The 19,644-nt window shown below is 44.6% G+C and overlaps 1 protein-coding gene across 1 annotated transcript in view; it reads left to right on the forward strand.

Annotated features, from left to right (window-relative positions):
* The window catches only part of Dapp1 (dual adaptor of phosphotyrosine and 3-phosphoinositides 1), a 48,951-nt gene that overhangs the window by 5,246 nt on the left and 24,061 nt on the right, over positions 1 to 19,644 (forward strand). Inside the window, exons 2-3 of the mRNA XM_021658831.2 lie at positions 10,857 to 10,979; positions 14,958 to 15,091. Of these exons, the coding sequence (XP_021514506.1) occupies positions 10,857 to 10,979; positions 14,958 to 15,091 (257 nt within the window). The remainder of the gene's footprint in view (positions 1 to 10,856; positions 10,980 to 14,957; positions 15,092 to 19,644) is intronic.

Genomic DNA, 19,644 nt, shown 5'->3' on the forward strand with positions numbered 1-19,644 from the left:
GGTCCAATGCACTTGCTTCTTTCACAGACCAGGTAGCTTCCCTGCTGTGACAGTCACTGCACAGTGCAGTATCAGGCATTCGCTCGTAGAGCAGATGGTGACTGGAAGAGGCAGGGGCGCTGAGACGACCACAGGCCTCCAAAGCGGTGGATCTGAGAAACAGCCGTAGATTGACTCCCGCTGTGCATTGCTGCTCCGCAGAGCCCACCACTCCACAGTAATAGCGACTACTCAGTCTCTCAGGCCTATCACGCACAAGCTGCCTTTTGCCCTTCGCCTGTGGGAGCACATCCGTTTCACCTACTGCTGGTGTCACTGAGGCCATCTGCATTTATGAACGAGAAAGAGAGGAACCTCTCTCCTGCATTGTGCCCAGGTTTACAGAGCCCACAGGCTCGACCACAAAGGCAACTTCCTAATTTTCCTCAAACTTCTCCCTTCTCATTAACCTAGTATACTTTTTAGTGCACATATAAACTGATGGGGGAGGGGGGGAGAAAGTTCCATGACTTCTACAGATCAACACAACTTACTATAAAAGGTGTCACTCTCTCACTACTTCACAATAGGCAGGCCACACAGACAGGCCAATATCCCAAAGAGCCAGGACCTTACTGAATTCCATGCACATTCGATTTTCTGGACTAGGAGGGAAAACAACTACAACAAAACGGCCTTAGAACCTTATCAAGTGAAAAATGTCAACAGCTGTGTGACCCCGGGTACGGTGGTGAGGCTGGTCCTTCCGTAGACTGTTCTGAAATCTTGAATTCTAAAAATGGAAGGCACTTCGTTCCCCTGTGGTTGGTTGATGCTGTGTAAGCAGTGAACTGTCTGGGCTGTTTGACCCAAGTGTGTTTCCTCTTCGGCGGTGTCCTTCTTTCCCTCTGCAGGGTGATTTCCATCTACTCGAATGTTTGGAAATCTGCTCCGTGAGTTCCTCACACTGGGAGGGGTTGCTCTGCTGTGTTCTTTGCTCTTCCACTCATTCATAAGTCCATCTGTTGAATGAGGACGTTGTGCAAGGCTGGGAGGACATGGGAGGGGAGCATGGGCTGTGCAGGACCAAGATGCACCCTGTGCAGAGTGAAACCACGCAGCAGTGTGGGCTGCGGGCCTTTCAGTGTCTGGGAAAGCACTCTGTCTGTCTGCCGCAGGAAGGATTCACAGCAGGTGGGAAAGGTGGCCCTGGACATGTTTGTCAGCACTTTATATGGGGGAGGGGCCTGCAGTGGGAGTTATGAGTAGAGAGGGAAAAGTAACAAGAGTGCTAGGACAAACAGCCCCTGTGGCCTCCGACCTGCGTCCACCCTGGAGATCAGCATTCAGTCTGACCAGCCAAGTATCCACCTGGCTGCTGTAGAATTGCTCTTTCCGAATCAGCCCTGCTGGTTGCGTTTCAAAGCCTTGCTTGATTCCTGGCTCAGAGAGAGTAACCTTGTCACACTCTGGCTCCTGCTCCCTGGTGGGTGCTTGCTTGAGGCTGAGCATAGTCCAGGCAGCTGGGTCTTGACGCTGCTCTTTGCTCTCCTCCAGCTTCTCTGGGGCAGACACCCCCACCCCCACCTAGCCCAAGCTCTACCAGCTAGTGCTTAACCATGTTAGCTGTCTTCTAAACGTATTTACACCTTTAAAATGCTGATCTATCATGATATGTCTATTTTACTTGACAGCTGCTCACCAAAAACTGTATAAAAGACACAGCAAGAAGTGAAAAAAAAAATGTGTTCTCTCTAAAGAATAGGCACTATTGTGCCAGAGAGATGTACCAGTGGTTAAAGGCAGTTGTCACCAAATCTGACAGCCTGAGTTTGGTCCTTGAGACCAACATGGTGGAAGGACCAAATTCCTACAGGATGTCATTTATCCTCCCCCCCCCCACACACACACTCTAATGGGTATTTTCAAATGTAAGCATTGTTTAGAATATTCCCCACTTGTCTTTATGTTAAGATTATATGGATGTGTTAAGTATTAGAAATTGGGAGCTAGGTGTGATGGCGCATGCCTGTCATCCCAGCACTCAGAAAAACAGAGGCAGGCGGATCTCTGTGAGTGCAAGGCTAGTCTGGTCTACAAGGTGAATCCAAGACAGCCAAGGCACCACAGAGAAACCCTGTCTTGAAAAATCCATTTAGAAAGAAAGAAACAAACAAAGGAAGAAACAAAGAAAGAAGCAAAGAAACAAAGAAATTGGGGGAAAATTTAAAAGTCAGTCATTTCTACCCAAAGAGCATGTCTTCCTAAAATGACATTGTCCAAAATCTCTCCTGCCTTGTAAATATATATATATTTTTTCCTGAACACATACATCACATCCACAGACTGAACTGCATTATTAATTTTTCTCTGGTACTTTTGATAGGACAGCCATTATTTGGTCTTTGTTTGAACAAGTGTTAATTCTAATCTTGGTGGGAGGGGGTGCATTTTTCCATGTTAAACTTTGGATACTTGAGTCAGTCTGGATTCCAGAAGACCTGAGAAAGATTTGATCAGTGGATGGAATGGGATCATTGGGTGTTCGTCAGAATGTAGAATTAATTACATGGCCATCTCACCTGATTTTTTAGTAGGATAATGAGGTGCTTGAGCATGACTCGTGGCTACAGTTCAGGAGCCTAGAACTCCTTAGGCACAGATTGGTGATTGAGAAATAAAGTGATGGCACAAGTAATGAATGTGGGTGGAGCCAGCCCGTGAGTGATTCACATCTCAACAAAACATAATTCTACTGCTGTTGAATATTTGTGTTTTGTTTTTTTTTTTTTTTTTTTTTGGCCTCTTCCCTCCCAGCTGAGATGATTTTTTTTTTTAAAGTGTGAAAAGATATTCTGAAAACCTAGTGACTCCCAAATATCATCTAAATTCTGTCTTTGTTTGTCTGAGTGCTGAGCATTTCTAAAGCTGCCTAGGTTTCCATTACTGTTTTGACTCACACCTGTGCTTTTCACATTTTGGATTTCTAACTGACACTTTGCAGGTTTGGATGCTAAGGTGCTGAGGGATTAGGTCACCTACTTCACCCTTCCCTTCCTTTTGTAATGGAGCCCCTTAGGAACAGGAATGTAAGTCATTCATTTTGCTTTCTCCATATGAGCCTTCCATTTGTCAAAGAGCAGATGCATGTGTGTGTGTGTGTGTGTGTGTGTGTGTGTGTGTGTGTGTGTGTGTATTCAAAACCAGGACCAGAATTCAAGGCTGCTGACTTCAGTTAGCCTTAGAGGTGTCACACTCTAGACTTAGCCCACTTCCATCCAAGGTTTTTTAACTGGTAAACTAAACCAATACTGGCTAGAGATTGGAACCATGAAAGTATGCAGAGAAGAGATGGAACAAGGACCGGCCTGCTTGTACTTTTTACATCTTTTGAGGTACAGGATTCTTTCCTGTACCCACAAGGGTAGGTTTCCGCTGGCAAGCACGGCCCTAAGACAGCTAACCCCAAGCCAGCACTTTCTGAGGGATACAAGAGTGATCCGAGCAAGGGCACAATCAACTTGGTTTCCTTGGGAGCTAAAGCCTCTTGAGGAAACTTTGGGTTTGGGATCCTTGACTAGCCAGACTAGGCAACTTCAAGTTCTTACCCACAGAATATTTTTCCCAGTGCAAACTAAGCGTTCCCTTTGTCACACCCTTTAGGGAATGATGCTCTAACACTGTGCAGGATGCCCCTGGGGGCTGAACACAAGGAACTTGCAGTGGTGAGATGCAGTTTGTACCCCTCTCTCCAGGTAGTGGCTGTGTCCTTCCGCGGCTCCCAGGATCTAACTTCTCTGGGCATATGAATCTGTTGCAGGGCCTACTCTGTGAGCCTCTGTGTGATTGTTGCGTTCTTCGTCTGTCTTGTAGGTGACTGGGTATCTACCCCTGTGTGTTCTCTAAATCATCGCTCACTGTTCCTAACTGCGCACATTCTTCTGCCTGGCTGTGTGAGCGGTGAGCTCGCACTGTCTGCCTCCCTCTTTCTTCCTTTTCCTTTCTTCAATCTCTTTCCCTCTTTGATTCCACTTGCAGGTGGATCCTGATGAGAGAAGTCCTCCTCCCCGCCACCCCCCCTTTTTTTTTTTTAATTCATTCTTTCTCTCATCTTTTAAGACTTGGTTTAACATGTAAGCTAGCCTGGCCCTGAACTCCCAATCCCCCTGTCTCATGCTCTTGAGTGCTGGGATTACTGGCCTGCATACTACATCCTGTTGTATCTCTGTCTTTCTTTCTTTGACTCCCGTGTCCCTGAGTCTCTGTAACTGTCTAAGTCTCTGTACTTCTTTCTCCATCTGTCTCTGTGTTTCCGTCTGCCAGAATTTCCAGTCTGATTCCTCAAACTCCAAGATCAGGTTGATCCTGGTTTTTCACTACTGCTGAATTGTCTTCTCCTTTTGGCCTTGTTTTCTTTGAGCTGAGGTTTGACACTCATACACTAATTTGGGACCAGCTTCCATGGTTAGACACTTGCAGGCTGTGTCTCTGCCAGATCTGCTTTCAAAAGCTTGGGATGACTCGACTGGTAGGGTTTACAAGCAGGACATTTAGAGCAGTGACGTGGAAAGTCCCAGCCATGCTGATTCCATCACTGAAAACTCCCTGCTGGAAAGAGCATGAGGAAGGCCCTCAGCCTCCCCCTTACAGTGTGCTGTGTGCCTACCTGAGTGGTTTCTGAACTTCCCCAACCCCGAGTAAAGCTTCCGTTTGCCTGTCTCTACTTGAGAAGTTAGCTTCAACCCTGTGGGTATGCACATTCACACCCATCTATATAGACAAGAGCACCTTGTCTTAGATACAGCCTGAACTGTAACACCAACCACAGTGCTGAGAGCTCTTGAGCTAAGTAAGAAAGGAAGGCCTTTATCTTACACTGGCATTGCATTTCCCATGGGAGAAGCATCCAGCTCTGGCTCTGTGTACAAACACAAAGGAGATCAACACCCAAGCAATCCTATGGAGCAATCCAGGAGCTAAGGTCAGGTCAGCCCAAGTGAAGACAGATTGTATCGGGAAGCCCAGTGAAGGCATCTCACATTTTGTCACCACTGTGTTCACAGGGAATGTGAAGCCAAACTGTAGCTTCAACCACAGATCCATCAGCCATGCCATGGCTTTACAGAGGGAGAGACACATTACACATTGTCATTTGGGACAGAAAGACCTCAGAGGGTATCACTGTCATTCTAAAATGAGAACAATTTTAAAACAGAAGGAAAAAAAAAAAGGAAGAAAGGTTTTTGTTTTTGTTTTGTTTTGTTTTTGAGTACTTATGCCAGCTGTTCAATGTCAGAGCCTTTTATCTGTTTTCTTATCATCAGGAGTTTCTATGCTTTGGGTTCAAACATATGTCCCTTTATAACTCAAGACAGAACCCAGGTTCCGGGTCACTTCTCTTTGTCAGGAAAGGAGGGGCATGGTTAGATATATTAATATTCTGTAACCATGGGTTACTAAACATTTTTCTCACCAAGAAATAAAGACTCTGAGGCTGAAGGTGTTGCTTAATAGTAGAACACTTGCCTAACATGTGGAAGGCCTGGGTTCAACCTCCAGTACTGCCAGAAAGGAAGGAGGGAAGAGAGGAGAGAGGGAGAAAGGAACGATGAAAGGGAGGGAGGGAAAAGGAAAAAAAAAGAAAGAAAAAACTTAAACGAGGATTCAAAGCACCGGTTTTTCTGGTATTTTACATTATTCCTCAACGTGGACCCCACGTTTCAGCTGTGCATTCTGCTGTCCATGTGTACCATACATAATTAACTCCATAAATTGTCTTTTCTCCTGTTCTTTACTCTTGAGCTGTCCTTTCTCTCACTACCCAATAGAACAAACATCCGTTCTCAAGCCCAGAGCATCATCGTCTTCCTCCACAAGGCTTATCTGGCTGTTTCCGACCTTCCGTGAGATCCAGACCGCAGGCAGTGAGACGCCAGCTGCAGGGAATCCCTGACTGTGCTGACCGGCAGGTCCTTCTTTGCTTTCTGTTCTAAAACCTATGCACTTCCTTGCCTTTCCTTGCCTTGCTCTTGTCTCCAGGTGCCAAACAACTAACTCAAGGCATTAGGGCTCTTCGATGCAAGTTCTTAGGATCAAGGCTCTTTCACATTCATGTTTCTCAGATTCTTAGCAGGGTAAAAAATAACTTCAGCCTCAACAATCAGGGGCTGGGGGGGAGGGGCGGTCAAGAATATACATTCCAATAAGACTCAAGGTGCTGCTGCTGTGGTTAGCCCATATTTTGAGTAGCAAGGCTTTGCACTGATTTTCAAACATCAAAGACAACTCAGGTCTGGTAGTGAATATAGTGCTTTATATAAATATTTGTTCAAAATAAGTGTAAAAAATATTTAAGTAAACAGCATCTAGAATGATTTTTTTTTTCTTGTAGCATTTTCTTTTTTGGGTGTGCTTTTAACATACTGTGTGTTATTTCAAAACTTTTAAAGTCTTTCCTTCAAAGGACAGAGCATAAATGAGACATAAACTTAGACCAGCAAATTAAAATAATAAAACCCAAAGGATAGAACACTTTGGTGTTTCCAGCATTCTGAAACAGTCTCCTAGAAGGTTCCAGCAGGAGGAGACACTGGGATGCAGGCATGGAGGCTGAATTGAGGACGAGCTTTCTGGATCCAGCCTTCCTGTGTTTGCTGAGGATGAGTTTATTTCCTGCACCTCACTGAGAAGCAGCTACGAAAACTATTTAGTGGGTGGGTGTGTCCTAATTTGCTACTGTATCGTAGAAGAGCTAGGGCCACTGTCTCCTTCAAGGTCAACTGGTATTTTTGACGTTCTTATAAGCCCAACGCAAGTTTTCTATCCAAGTCTATAAATAGATAAATGTGTTTGCTCTTAAGGCCACTGACCTTGAGACACAACAAGTATAAGCAGTAAGGATAAAAGATGACTGGAACACATTGCTTCTAAACTACATATTGCTTCTTGACCTTTTTGTTTCTTTAGAGAATGTAAGACCAAAAGTCTTAGAGTAGGAAAATAAACCTTATTCAAAACTGCATAACTGCGTATCACCAGCAGCTTGGAGAATGTCTGGCATATTAGTGATACATAATTTAGTAAAGCTTGTGGTTTGTTCTCTTTTGCGAAAGTTAAGGAACTGGGAAACATTGTATAGCAGAAGACAACAACTCAGTATATGGAAAGAAAGTTTTCTCTCTGGACATCCTGACTTATCATCTTGGCATGTGACACCCTGAAGTTGCTGATGCCAAGGGACCACGTAGTTCCTAACCTAAAGTAGTTGGAGAGGTTAGAGCCACTGAGGAAGGGATTGCAGTGAAAGCACAGTCTCTTCTCACAGCACGGCTTGCTCTGCATCCTCCACACCTGCTGGGGTCCAAGGTAGAAGCTCATCGGCTTACTTTTTTCTCTTAGTGTTGCCCACTAGTCAACTGGTTTCTTTTTTTTCCTATTAAATTTTTATTTTTTTAATATTAATTACAGTTAATTTACTTTGTATCCCAGCTGTAGCCCCCTATCTCATTCCCTCCCCCACCCTTCCTCTTTCATTTCCTCCCTGCCCCTCTCTAAGACCACTGATAAGGGAGGTCCTTCTCCCCTTCCATCTGACCATAGCTTATCAGGTCTCATCAGGACTGGCTGCAATATCCTCCTCTGTGGCCTAGCAAGGCTGCTCCTCCCTTGGGTGGGGGGGAGGGAGGTCAAAGAACCAGCCACTGAGTTCATGTCAGAGATAGTCCCTGTTCCCCTTACTAGGGTACCCACTTGGATACTGAGCTGCCATGGGCTACGTCTGAACATGAGTTCTAGGTTATATCCATACATGGTCCTTGGTTGGAGAATCAGTCTCAGAAAAGACCCCTGTGCCCAGATATATTTGGTCCTTGTGGAGCTCCTGTCCTGTCCAGTTCTTACTAACTCCCCTTTATTTCCCCTGCACTCTGCCCAAGGTTTGGTTATGAGTTTCAGCTTTGATACACTACTAGGTAGAGTCTTTCAGAGGTCCTCAATGGTAGGCTCCTGTCCTGTTACTTGTTTTCTCCTACTTCCAATGTCCATCCTGTTTGTCTATCTAAGTGAGGATTGATCATCTTATCCTGGATCCTCCTTCTTGTTTAGCTTCTTTAGGTGTATACATTTTGGTATGTTTATGCTATCTTTTAGGTCTAGTATCCACTTATAAGTGAGTATATACCATGTGTGTCTTTTTTTTGTCCCTCAACGGAGGAATGGATACAGAAATTGTGGTACATTTACACAATGGAATACTACTCAGGAATTAAAAACAAGGAAGCCATGAAATTTGCAGGCAAATGGTGGGATCTAGAAAAGATAATCCTGAGTGAGGTATCCCAGAAACTGGTTTCTTATTGCACTTCATTCTAAAAGTATCAGGCTTGCCAAGGTGCAGAGAAAAATGACAATGGGGAGCTTTGGGTTGCAGCAGGCTCTGTGTGAGCTCCCTCATACAATTCTGAAGAGACTGGAGCAAGTTCAGGCTGCCTTGTGAACCCCACCGTAGGACCAGACCAACATGGTGCTGCTCCATTTTGCACGTCAGAACATAGCCTTTAGGTAGAAATCAAAACGTAAAACTTAATAGGTACTCAGAGAAGAAGAGGGCCCTGGGTGAGCAAGGAAATGAAAGCCTGTGATAAGAAGATAATTTGAAGGTGATGGACAGAGAAGGAGGCCCATTCTAGATGCTTCCAGACACTGTATGCATCTGCCTGTGAGAACAAGTCTGCTGAAGAAAGAGGCAATGGCAAACTCAGGTGGCCGGGAGATGTGTAGCAACTTCCTTCCACAGTCCCACAGTCCCACTCTGCTCTTTACTGCTCAGCTGCCCAGACTGACACTTCATGGCCCAGCCACAGCTCAACGGATGCCTGTGCTGCTGACAGAAAGACCTCTCACCGCCTTCATGCTTCAGATGCCTCCTTAACACCATTTATCTCATCCGCTGGCATTATCCGAGTGACCGTCTGTCTCTGCCTCACCAGCACCAGCACCCTGAGACTGGGGGATGCCTGCAGTTGGCAGCTACCTCTGGTACCTAGCTTTCTATTATATGAACTAAATGGAAATGGTACAAGTTAGAATGAGGGATATATACCACAGCAGAGGATTGGCCAGGGATAGCTGAGTGAATCTCACCGATGGGAAAGAATAACCACCCTACGGAGTTCTGCTGTCTGATATTTCACCGGTCTGAGCAGTTCTTCCTGCTGGCCTATGAGGTACAGCTACTGTTGATCTATCTGACTTTGGCTATAGTGGTGGCTCAGACTGGTGAAATAACTTGCCTAAACTCAGGCCTTACCTAGAGTGAAAGGTGTCACCTGGATTGGGACCCCAGGCAATGTGACTCCTCAAGGGTTACTTCCCCAGTTAACCACTTAATGATGCACTCAGAGACTAAGTGAAAGACCTGTCACTAGGTGAAAGGTCCAATATGCAGAGCCATGGCCTAGAATGCTCTTATTCCTGTAGATTTAGGAAGTGCTACCTGAACGATAGAGCTGAATGCTAGCTACATTCATGGATTGTCTCTGAGAAAGAGACACAGTTGTGTGGAAAACCATCTCTTGGCAGAAGAAACAGTGAAACTAAGGGTCGAGAATAAGAAAAGGGCTGTTTTTTTTTCTTTGCTGTCTTCTTTTTACCGTGTATATGTATTATCCTTTTTAAACCACAAAGATCAATTAAAAACACAAGCATATGCAAATGTCATTTTGAATCTCCTTGGGACTTTCCCAGCTCCTCAGACATATCAACTTGAAACCGTGTTTGACTTGACAGACCCATGCTCACTATGAAACACCAGGGTCCTCTGTGCTCAGCTACACTTTTCTCATGACTGTGGACTGTAGGACAGCTTGATTTCCCCATGAAATCTTCCTATGCTTGGAAAAGAGTGAGAGAGAACAAAAGAAAGAGAAATTGCCCAACGCCCTTATTGCTGTTTTATTTTCATCTTTTTTCTCTTTCCATTGTAGTGTTTGTGTGTACGTGTGCATGCTTGCATGTGTGAGGACATGTGTTTGTGTCTGAGGGGGTGCTTGTGAGTGTGGAGGTCAGAGTTTACGTTGGACACCATTCTTCATAGCTCTTCCACCTGGTTCATTGAGGTGGTGTCTCTCAATCAAACCCAGAGATTGTAGGCATGGCTAGTCTTGCTAGCCAGCTTGCTCCGGAGATTCTCTCTCTCTCTCTCTCTCTCTCTCTCTCCCTCCCTCCCTCCCTCCCTCCCTCCTTTCCCAGCCTATAATTACAGGCAAACTCTGTTCCTAATGCTTGTGGGGCAAGCACTTTACCCACTGAGCCCTCTCCCCAGGCCTCCATTATTTTAGATAGGGCTCTTGAAGCAACACTATTTGTTTGCTGGGTTGCCTTACAAACTGGGTAGTTGGAGCAATCCACTATTTCACAGCCTTGAGGGCTAGAAGTTCAAAACGGAGACATCCCTGAGGTCGGCTGCTTCAGAAGGCTGTGAGGAAGAGCCTGTTTTAGGTGCCTCCGGCTCTCTGGCTACAGTCCTGGTCACACAGCACTCTCCTGTATGGAAATATCTCCTCCAGCTCTCCCTGTTTGTGGAAACCATACTGGCTTGCACCCACTTGACTGACCTTGTTTTCACTCCTTTCCAAAAAAGGTCGCATTCTTGGGGCTGTGTGGAATGAGTTTTGAACACAATCAGCCTCTGTCGTACTGCTTTGTGCCACTTCCCTGCCTCATACCGTCTGGGAAATCCCTAGTCCTTTTGGTGGGACCGAGATCTTGGTCTCTGGCATCCCTGAGCTGGAGAATATTTGACTTAATCTTTGAGAGAAAACCCCAAGAAGGGTCGCCCATGCTCATCCTGAAGGAAATCGCTGCTCTGCTCTTTCTAGGTGGTATCACGGCAGCCTCACACGCCACGCCGCAGAGGCGCTTCTGCTCTCCAATGGACGTGACGGGAGCTACCTGCTGAGGGACAGCAATGAGCAGAACGGGCTCTACTCTCTCTCCGTGAGGTAGGTGCTGAAGAACTTGCTAGACTTTGGCCACTTGTTCACTTGACAGCACTCACGCTGCCAGGTAACAAAATCTCCCTGATTCCTTTCACCAGATTAAAGGATTTCAAACTCTGAATGGTAAAACCATAAAGAAATTTTCCCAGGGCTGGAGAGATGGCTCAGCGGTTGAGAGCACTGGGCTCTTGCCAAGGACCCGAGTTCGGTTCCCAGCATTTATGCTTGGAAGCTCACAATGGCCTGTAACTCAAGTTTCAGGGAGATTTAGCACCTTGAGCTATGTGGGCGCTTGCACTCTCAAGAACACACACACTTTAAAAAAAAAAAAAAAAAAAAAAAAAACTTCCTTGTTCCATTCACTGCAGGGAAACTATGTCAAAACCAAAGAAGACTTTGGGCATTATTGAATTCCATCTGTCACTGTACACAGGAAGACCCTGAAACCCAAAGAGGTGGGCTGTCTGGCTTGACTCAGCCAACAATGAAAACAGCATTGTCATCCGAATCCCTGGTCTGGGCCCCTTTCTGCTATTCCTCTCTTGCCTGGGAAAGGCAGAATGATTTGTGACTGTGCAGGTTTCACGGTCAAAGACTCTATTGGACAATGTGCAACTTAAAATTACTTTTCCATGGATTCCATTTCTCCGGAATGGTGAGCTGATCTAGTCGCCCTGAGTTGCACCTGGCTATTGAGGACACCCAGTCCATTTAAGGTTTTTCCTCCCACCTCCCTACGCCTACCCCCACTGACTCAGCTTGCAGTCTTCAGCCCCTGACATGCCACCTTCTAGTGGCAAGCAGCAAGCCTTCTCCAGTTCTTGTGGCTTTGGCTGAGCATGTATGCAAAGGCTCTACTAAAAATGGCCCTCAGTCTGCCAATCCAGGAACCCTTGGAGGAAGGGTTCTTTGCAGGGCAAGTCCCTCAAGCCAGTCTGGCTCCCCCCTCCTCTCTTTTCTGTAAGTTCCTGGCTTCCTTGTACTCCCTGGATGGCAGGAGCTATATGTCTGCTGTTGCTTGTAGCTCTTTTTCATCCAGTTCAGCCACATTGGTTTATTTGGGAGGAAGAACGGAAGAAGTCAAGTGTAGTGGCAATGTGTATATATATTTTCAATCCCGTTGCTGTGAGAACACGCTGCTTACTACTTGATGAGTTCCAGGCCAGAGCTGGAGGGTGTCTGAGGAACAATAACCAAGGCTGGCCTCTGGCCTCCCTATGCACACACACAGACATGCACTTGCACATACAAGTGTGCCTATACATATGAACATTCACGCCTGCACACACACACACACACACACAAATAAACACAAAAAGGTATTTCTCTAAATAACTGTTGACAGGCTTCTGTGGGCTCAAAAGCAAAGAACAAGCGCATTGCTTATTCTCTCTTTAGACTTGGAACCTTCCCTCTTCATTTTCTACACTACGTAACAAGGTACCCCAAAATGTAGTAGCTTAAAAACAACACACATTGCCCATGCCACCGTTCTTGTGTGTATTAAAGTCCAGACCTAGCTGAAATAAAGATGTTTTCAGCAGCAGCTGGGGCTCTTATCTGGAACTCGGTACCTCACCATCACTTCCTCCTTGCCTCTTATGCGTTTCTTTCATTTCCTTGCTGTGGTAGCACTAAGGGTCCCTGTTCTCCTAGCTGTCTTTCAAAGAGCAGTGTCAACTGACAGATGTCACTGTATTTCATGCTTTGTGGCCTGCATGGGCGAGACACACAGAGTAGATGTTTGCTGCCTTCCTGCCAGCCAGAGCACATCTCTGTAACGTCTTCTTCTGTGGACCAAAAGAATTCTGTTTCACGGAGCTCATTTGAAGAGATCAGAGACTCTTCCTAGTTTAAGATGAACTAATTTAGCCACTTAACAATCCAAAATTTCTTCTCAACTCCATCTTGACTAGTTTTTTGCTGGATATACCCTCCATGGGTTTGTGGTTGGGGCTACTATGAATGTTGCTGGCCATACCTTCCATTCTCTAGCAGTGAGTCTATATGCCTATTTGAAGGGGGGGGAAGAGGAAGATGGGTAGAAAGTGGGGGACAAATTAGGCAGCCAAAGGGAGGAAAAGGTATATCTATTAATATTTTGTGGCAAACTTACCCTGATAAGTTTTATTTATAATTTATAATTTATTTATAAATAACAGGGCTAGGGGCTAAGGTAATAACTCAGTTAGTAATAGCTAAGTCTATGCAAGAAAACATAACTGAGTTGGGCTCCCAGCAGTCATGTAAAAAACTGGGCATGTTGGTATGTACACCTAATTCTGGCACCAGAGAGGAGGACACGCTGGCCAGCCAGCCTTGCTCAATCGATGAACCCCCAGTTCAGTGAGGGACCCTGCCTCAAAAAATCCAGGCAGAAAACTCATGAGAAATGACACTTGAGGTTAGTGGCTGGCTTCCACAAACATGTGCACACATGCAGTTGTACACACATGCACAAGTACAGGTAAGAATACGTGTACATATGCACAAAGGAAAAAATTAAAAATAAGGATGGGAAACTTTTAATCAAAGATGGAACCTGGTTCTCATGGGGGAAAGATTCTTGCTTTCTCTTATTGACAGAGATGGTGAGAGTCTATCAGGTGAACTGCATGCTAGAATGCTTTATTGCATGGTTCCTCAAACATCTCAAGTAGACATGTAGAATTATTGGATCACAGATGGTAATCAACATTTTATCTATATGTGACTCATCTGATCATAAGCTGCTTATGAATAGATTGCATGTATTTCATCTTCATAAAAATTAAAATATAAGTCATCATTTTTGTCTTTATTACAAATACTTGGTAACACTTAGGGGAAGCAAAACAAAACAAAAATTAACAGCAAAGGTGACAGTACCCATAGGCCAGTTGTTTAGAGGTATGATTATTTTTATCCATATATTTGTTCATTCCCTTAATAATAGATATTTGAAAGCATGCATTCTGTACCAGGCATCTTAGTTCAAAGACCTGTTGGTAAGAAGGACAGCCTCATTGGGCTAGTAAGACCCAAATCTTGCTACAAAGTGGAGTGTAGTGATAGCATGAAGAAGGCAAGAAAAGTGAGCAAGAAGTAAAAGGGCACTCAATGTAAGGCAGAATTATCATGTGATACTGGCCAAGGAGGTGGCATTTACTGGAAAACTCAATGGGAAGCAAGGTTGTTAATGGGAAGATGAAAGAGACTAATGTAGTTAAGGAGCAGAGGTGGAAATAACTCCTCCTAGAAGAACAGCAGGTCCAGACCAATAGGGGTCCTGAACCTAGCTCTACAGACAGCAACATCCACTGAGAAGCTGTTAGAACCTAAGCTCCAAGAGTCTGCCTTCCACTTGTCTGCGGGGTGAGATCCAGCAACCTGGGTGTCAACAAACCTTCCACTTGACTCTGAAACATTCTGGAGTTAGGGTATGAATGACGTAATCGGGGAGGTGAGACCAGGATGATGAGATAGGGACAAACAAAGTGAGCGGGACAGAGAGGCCATTCCTCCCATTTCAAAAGCAGAGTGGAAAATGACAGCATTGGAAATGTGACACTGTACACAGTAGGCAATCACACAGGGAAGGGAGGAGAAGACTAGGGTCCGATGCAAACGTCCAGCTGACTCCCAGAAAAGGGAGGAGGGCCAAGGACAAACATGTCATTTCTGTCACCTCTGTCTTCCTGAATTCACACCCTTTAAGGAAGTTAATGTTTCAGAACTCTTGCAGTCTGTCCAAGAGAAGGTGGGGGAACCGCCCCTTGTCTTCCCGGAGAGAGAAAAGCTGAGAGGCTTCTCTGCTAGAAGAAATGAGTCGCAGCCCTTAAAACTCTCACCTAGCCTCAGCCTGGTCCCACCCCTGCCCAGGGCTTGGTGGCTTGTGTTCTGCATCCTCAAAGGCTGATGGTGATGTGAACGCATTGCAATATTTGCCTTCAAAAGAATCATCACTTGTTAAATAACATTAAACACTTTTTTTTTTTCCAGAGCCAAAGACTCCGTGAAACACTTTCATGTTGAATATACCGGGTACTCATTTAAATTTGGTTTTAATGAATATTCATCTTTAAAGGATTTTGTCAAGCATTTTGCAAATCAGCCTTTGATTGGAAGCGAAACAGGTAAGCTGTCTTAGTCCAGTTTTTATTGTTATAAACAAATACCTGGTTTATTGAAGAAGGTTATTAATTCATATTTCTGCATGAGAATTTGCTTGGAATCTGGTCACTTCTTCTGGAACTAAGAACATTGTATAGTGAGAGACAAGGAATAAATACATCAAAGACCAAGCCCTCATCACAGTCCAAGCCCACCTGGAACCCGTGATCCCCCTCCCTCAGTCTCACCAGTGATGAATGATGGGACTCTAGGAGCTCACACAGGCAGGTAGAGCTCTCTGAGTTTGAGGCCAGTCTGGTCCACATAGTCAGTTCCACAGCCAGTCAAATCTACACAGTGACACCCTATCTAAAAGAAAAAAGAAGAAGAAGAAGAAAAAAAAGACAGTTTCTTTAGAATGTTCTGTTTTATAATACATGCAGGAAAGACGAGGAAACACAAAGCAAGAAGCACTTTTCTCTTCCTCATCCTTTCCGGCGTAGACACCAACAGCCAACTGCCAGCCAGCATTCCATTAGTGTGACAGATATTAATGCCTGAGCTAAGTGAAAGCATAAGTAGGGAAGTGCATTCTGCCTGGTGGCTTTAGAGGTTTCAGTTTATGGTGCTGTTGTCACCTGGATGCGAATGTGCAGCAGCGAGACCCACTCAGCTCCGAACCAGGAAGCAAAGAAGGCAGGAGAGGGATGGGGACTTAGCCCCACTTTAATATCCCCTTCAGGGGTTAAAACCTAAGTTTTAACATTTTCCATGTGTTTTAACACCCACGACCTAACTTTTTTTCACATTTTTCCTGCCTTCTTCTAAGGCCAAGCAGGGTTCAGCAGCTTTAACACACGGGCCTTTGAAGGACAGTCTATCCACACTGACACACACAGTATTCTGGCACTCAAGATATCTAACTTGTTTGTCTATAATCTACAAAGAGAGAAAGGAAAAGGTCGCCTCTGAACTTATGGTTTAGAATTCCAGCTTTCTTTGCTCTGAATGATGGAGAGTCTCAGCTTATCAACAATGGGAAAATTGCACGAGAAACTTGGTGCCGCGGCCAACTGCCGTGAATCTGTACATATTAGTTTTCTTAGTAAGCTCTGGAGTGGTCTTTCTGCTCATCAGTGTGGTGACTTCTGCCACCATCACTGGTTTCTGCTTTTGCCATTCATGTCACAGAGACAGACCCCAGTATGAATCAGTGTCTGGCACAGATGAAAGACACTCGGAAACCACAGAACAGTTGCTTCTCTATACTGAAAATGACAGGTTTGTGGTAGAATATTCTGAACTTGAACCTAAAGCTGTAAACCTGTCTTTTCCTGATGGAAATCCTCCCAATCAGCCCTGACGATTACCTTGCTGTGTAACCAGCCCTTGCTGTCACAAACAAATGCACGTGTGAATATTCATTTCCGCTGCTACCTTGACCTGAGCAAGCAGCTCAGTTCCTCTAATCCCTGCCCTGCAGCTTTATTTCCTGTTCGTTGTTCAACCCCACACTTGATTTCATTCAGCTCTTCTTAGTCTCAGGAAATGGAGAGAAGTGTGCTGAAGCCGGGGCTTCGTTTTGACTGCCTCATCTCTTGCCCCACCCCTCATCCGTTATCAGCGCATGTGTGTGAGCGAATGGACAAATGAAGTAACGGATGTTTACTTCCTGGAATTCTGTAGCCATCAAAGCCATTATCGTTATCTGTTTGCCTTCTCTTCTCCCCAAGCAAAGGCAGCTCTTTCATCTAAACTTCTTTCCCAGACACTATTTAAATCTCTTTTATGGTTTTCTGTGCACATGACTGGACCTTCTCAAAATCAGGGAAAGGTGCACCTCCTGCCTTCTGGCAGATTTCAAGGCAGGCTAAGACCAAAGAGAATGCAGTGTGTTTTGACTGACATTTTGCCACACAGGTCTCATCAGCAGATGATGAGACCTCACCTGCAAAGGCAACAGGAAGGTAACCTTCACACCGAATTTAGAACAATGCGCAGCCTCCTGTATCTTGTATCCTGAGCAAGAAACCCCATAGCCAAGTGTAGCTATACTTGTAATTTCCCTGGGCTATACGGCCAGGTAGAGGGTAGCCTGGACTGCATAGCAAGACCCTGGCTTTAAAAAAAGAGAAAAGAAAAAGAAAAGGCTTGTGATTACTACGTTAGGATTATGACTTACAGGGTAGCTTAAAGTTGCAATGTTCCGTGCATTATCAATTATCACTGTGGCTCCCGCTTTACTTCTAGGAAACTAAGATTGCTCTCCTGTCCACCGGCTGTCCCCTGCTCTATCCGTCATCTGATAAACAATTTGCTGTTTTTGGAGCCCTGATTCAGCTGGTGGACATGCACATGGCTTGCTGACTTCAAGCCCTTGCGTTAGAATTAACACTAATTCCACTTGCTTATCTGTCCCCACCAGATGACGGCAAAGCCGCCAAAGCTTGTTCAAGGGACAAAAGTCATGACACTTGAGTGTTCCAACCTGCCCACCGTGGGAGTAGTAGGCTTCCGGAAAACAAGATAGTGTGGTGAGGTCACAATGACTATTTAAGCCCCGACTCACCACTGTGGCCATGAGGAGTGGTGAGTGGAAAGCAAGATGCCACCTTCTAAAAATAGCCCATTTCTCCTTGTTCACTTGGGCATTGGCTCCTGGTGGGCATGAATGGTGGTGCATCCCAATGAACCCAAGTTCAAAGTCTGCCTGGGCTACATAACAAGGCCCATCCTCAAAATGAAGTAAGAGTTCCTGATGCTAGCTGTGAGAAGCCAGGACATCCTCCAGCCCTGGGCTGAATTTCTTGTGGTTTGAAGCCAAGTGACGGAAAACTACTTGTTCACACGTTGAACGAGACTCTGCCAGAACTTTCTTCTCTAGATTTCCCAAAATTAGAACGAAAATCCAATATTCTGTGCTACTCCTATTATTTAGTCCCGGGCCCAGCTTCAGCCTGCATTGCCTAAGAGCATGCATTTATAGAGACATTTGGCTCAGCTTGGTGGCACAGGTCTGTAATTCTACCTAATCAGGAGGCAGAAGGAGGAGGAGAGGAGGATCACAAATTCAAGGCCAGACTGGGAAACTTAGCAAGATACTGTCTCAAACTTAAAAAAATAATACTAATATTAAAAGAGGGGCTGGGTATATGGTTCAGAGATGCAGTGCTTGCTCAGCCGCTCTGTTCCCTAGCGGGAAGCCATCTAGCAATCATCCACTGGTTGTTCCTACCTCTGAGGGCAGCAGGATGAGCCATATAAAATGACACAGACCCCGAACTTGTCCTCTACAGTGACTGAGACCAGCTTCAGCAATGTGACACTCAGAAAACTTGGTTGCAGAAACGTTTGTCTTGAAGATAGGTGAAAAGTGTTGATCCAAAGGCACACGTTTTAACTGTTTGTCTCCTTTATTCCTATTCTCTCTTCCTTAAACACCCAGAATCTGTGATTTTTTTTTTTAATCTGAAGAACACAGTTTCCTAAGTCACACCTAGCCTCCTGCCCACTGTGTGGGCTCTAGAATGCCAGCTTCCCCTGATCTCCATTAAAATGTATGCTCATTCAAAGTTCTTTCTCTCAACACCCACCACACTCTGAAGATGTTTCTAATCCTCAAAACCTTATCATTTCCTAAGCTGTGCAATGGACTTACTTGCTTTTCTTCCAGCACATTTGATAATTGTGTAACTTTGATAATTCACTTACTTTAAAGTTACTATTCTGAGTATTAGCATAAGCTCCATGAGGAGAGGATTCTTATAAGTTTTGTTTCCTGATGTATTCCAGAACTTAAAAGAATAATGCTAATCGCTTTCTTAGCATGCCTGCATGTAGGTAGGGTAGGGGGTACCCTATAGTTTGCATGGTACTCAAACACTGACAATTCTAACCGGCAAAACTGATAAAAGCATAACTTAAGCTTATGCGTCTGTGTTCTGTATCTATCCAGTGACAATTAAATCCAGAATCCACCTTTCATTTGTCATGGATGATCTCTAAAAAGTGTATTCCTTTTAAACAGCACTGAATAGAGCTTAATATCTGAGAAACATTTTTAGTATATTATTATATTTAGTATATAAGTATATACTAAATATATATTTAGTGTAGTTAATATTTACTGATTCTTCCTCTAATTAGCTAAGTTTCATACCTACAGTCATGAAAATGTAGATAGCATTTATATTTATGCTTAGGTATCCAAGTATTGTTAAACAGAACAAAACAAAACAAAACAAAAAAAAGGTCTTTGCTCATATTTAAATGGCTTCCAGTGAAAACTGCCAGGGACAGTTTTTGTTTTGTTTTGTTTTGTTTTAATAGTTCAAGGTAACTTTAGTCACCTAGCTGACATAGGAAAACATGCACAATGCTTCAAATGAGGTGATCTATTTGCAACTCCCCTTTAGAATAACTGGTGCAGTACTGGAGACCCTGTGTGGTTCTTTCCCAAATGTCAAATTTCCACGACTGTCTTTTGCTTTGATGTGGGGTGCCTGGGCCTTTGGCAAAAGTTACAGCTCCTATTATCCACTTTGTGGCACCGGCTAGTTTCCTCGGGTGGTGTTTT

This window comes from Meriones unguiculatus, chromosome 10, assembly GCF_030254825.1.
Source record: "Meriones unguiculatus strain TT.TT164.6M chromosome 10, Bangor_MerUng_6.1, whole genome shotgun sequence".
In the NCBI taxonomy this organism is placed as follows: Eukaryota; Metazoa; Chordata; class Mammalia; order Rodentia; family Muridae; genus Meriones; species Meriones unguiculatus.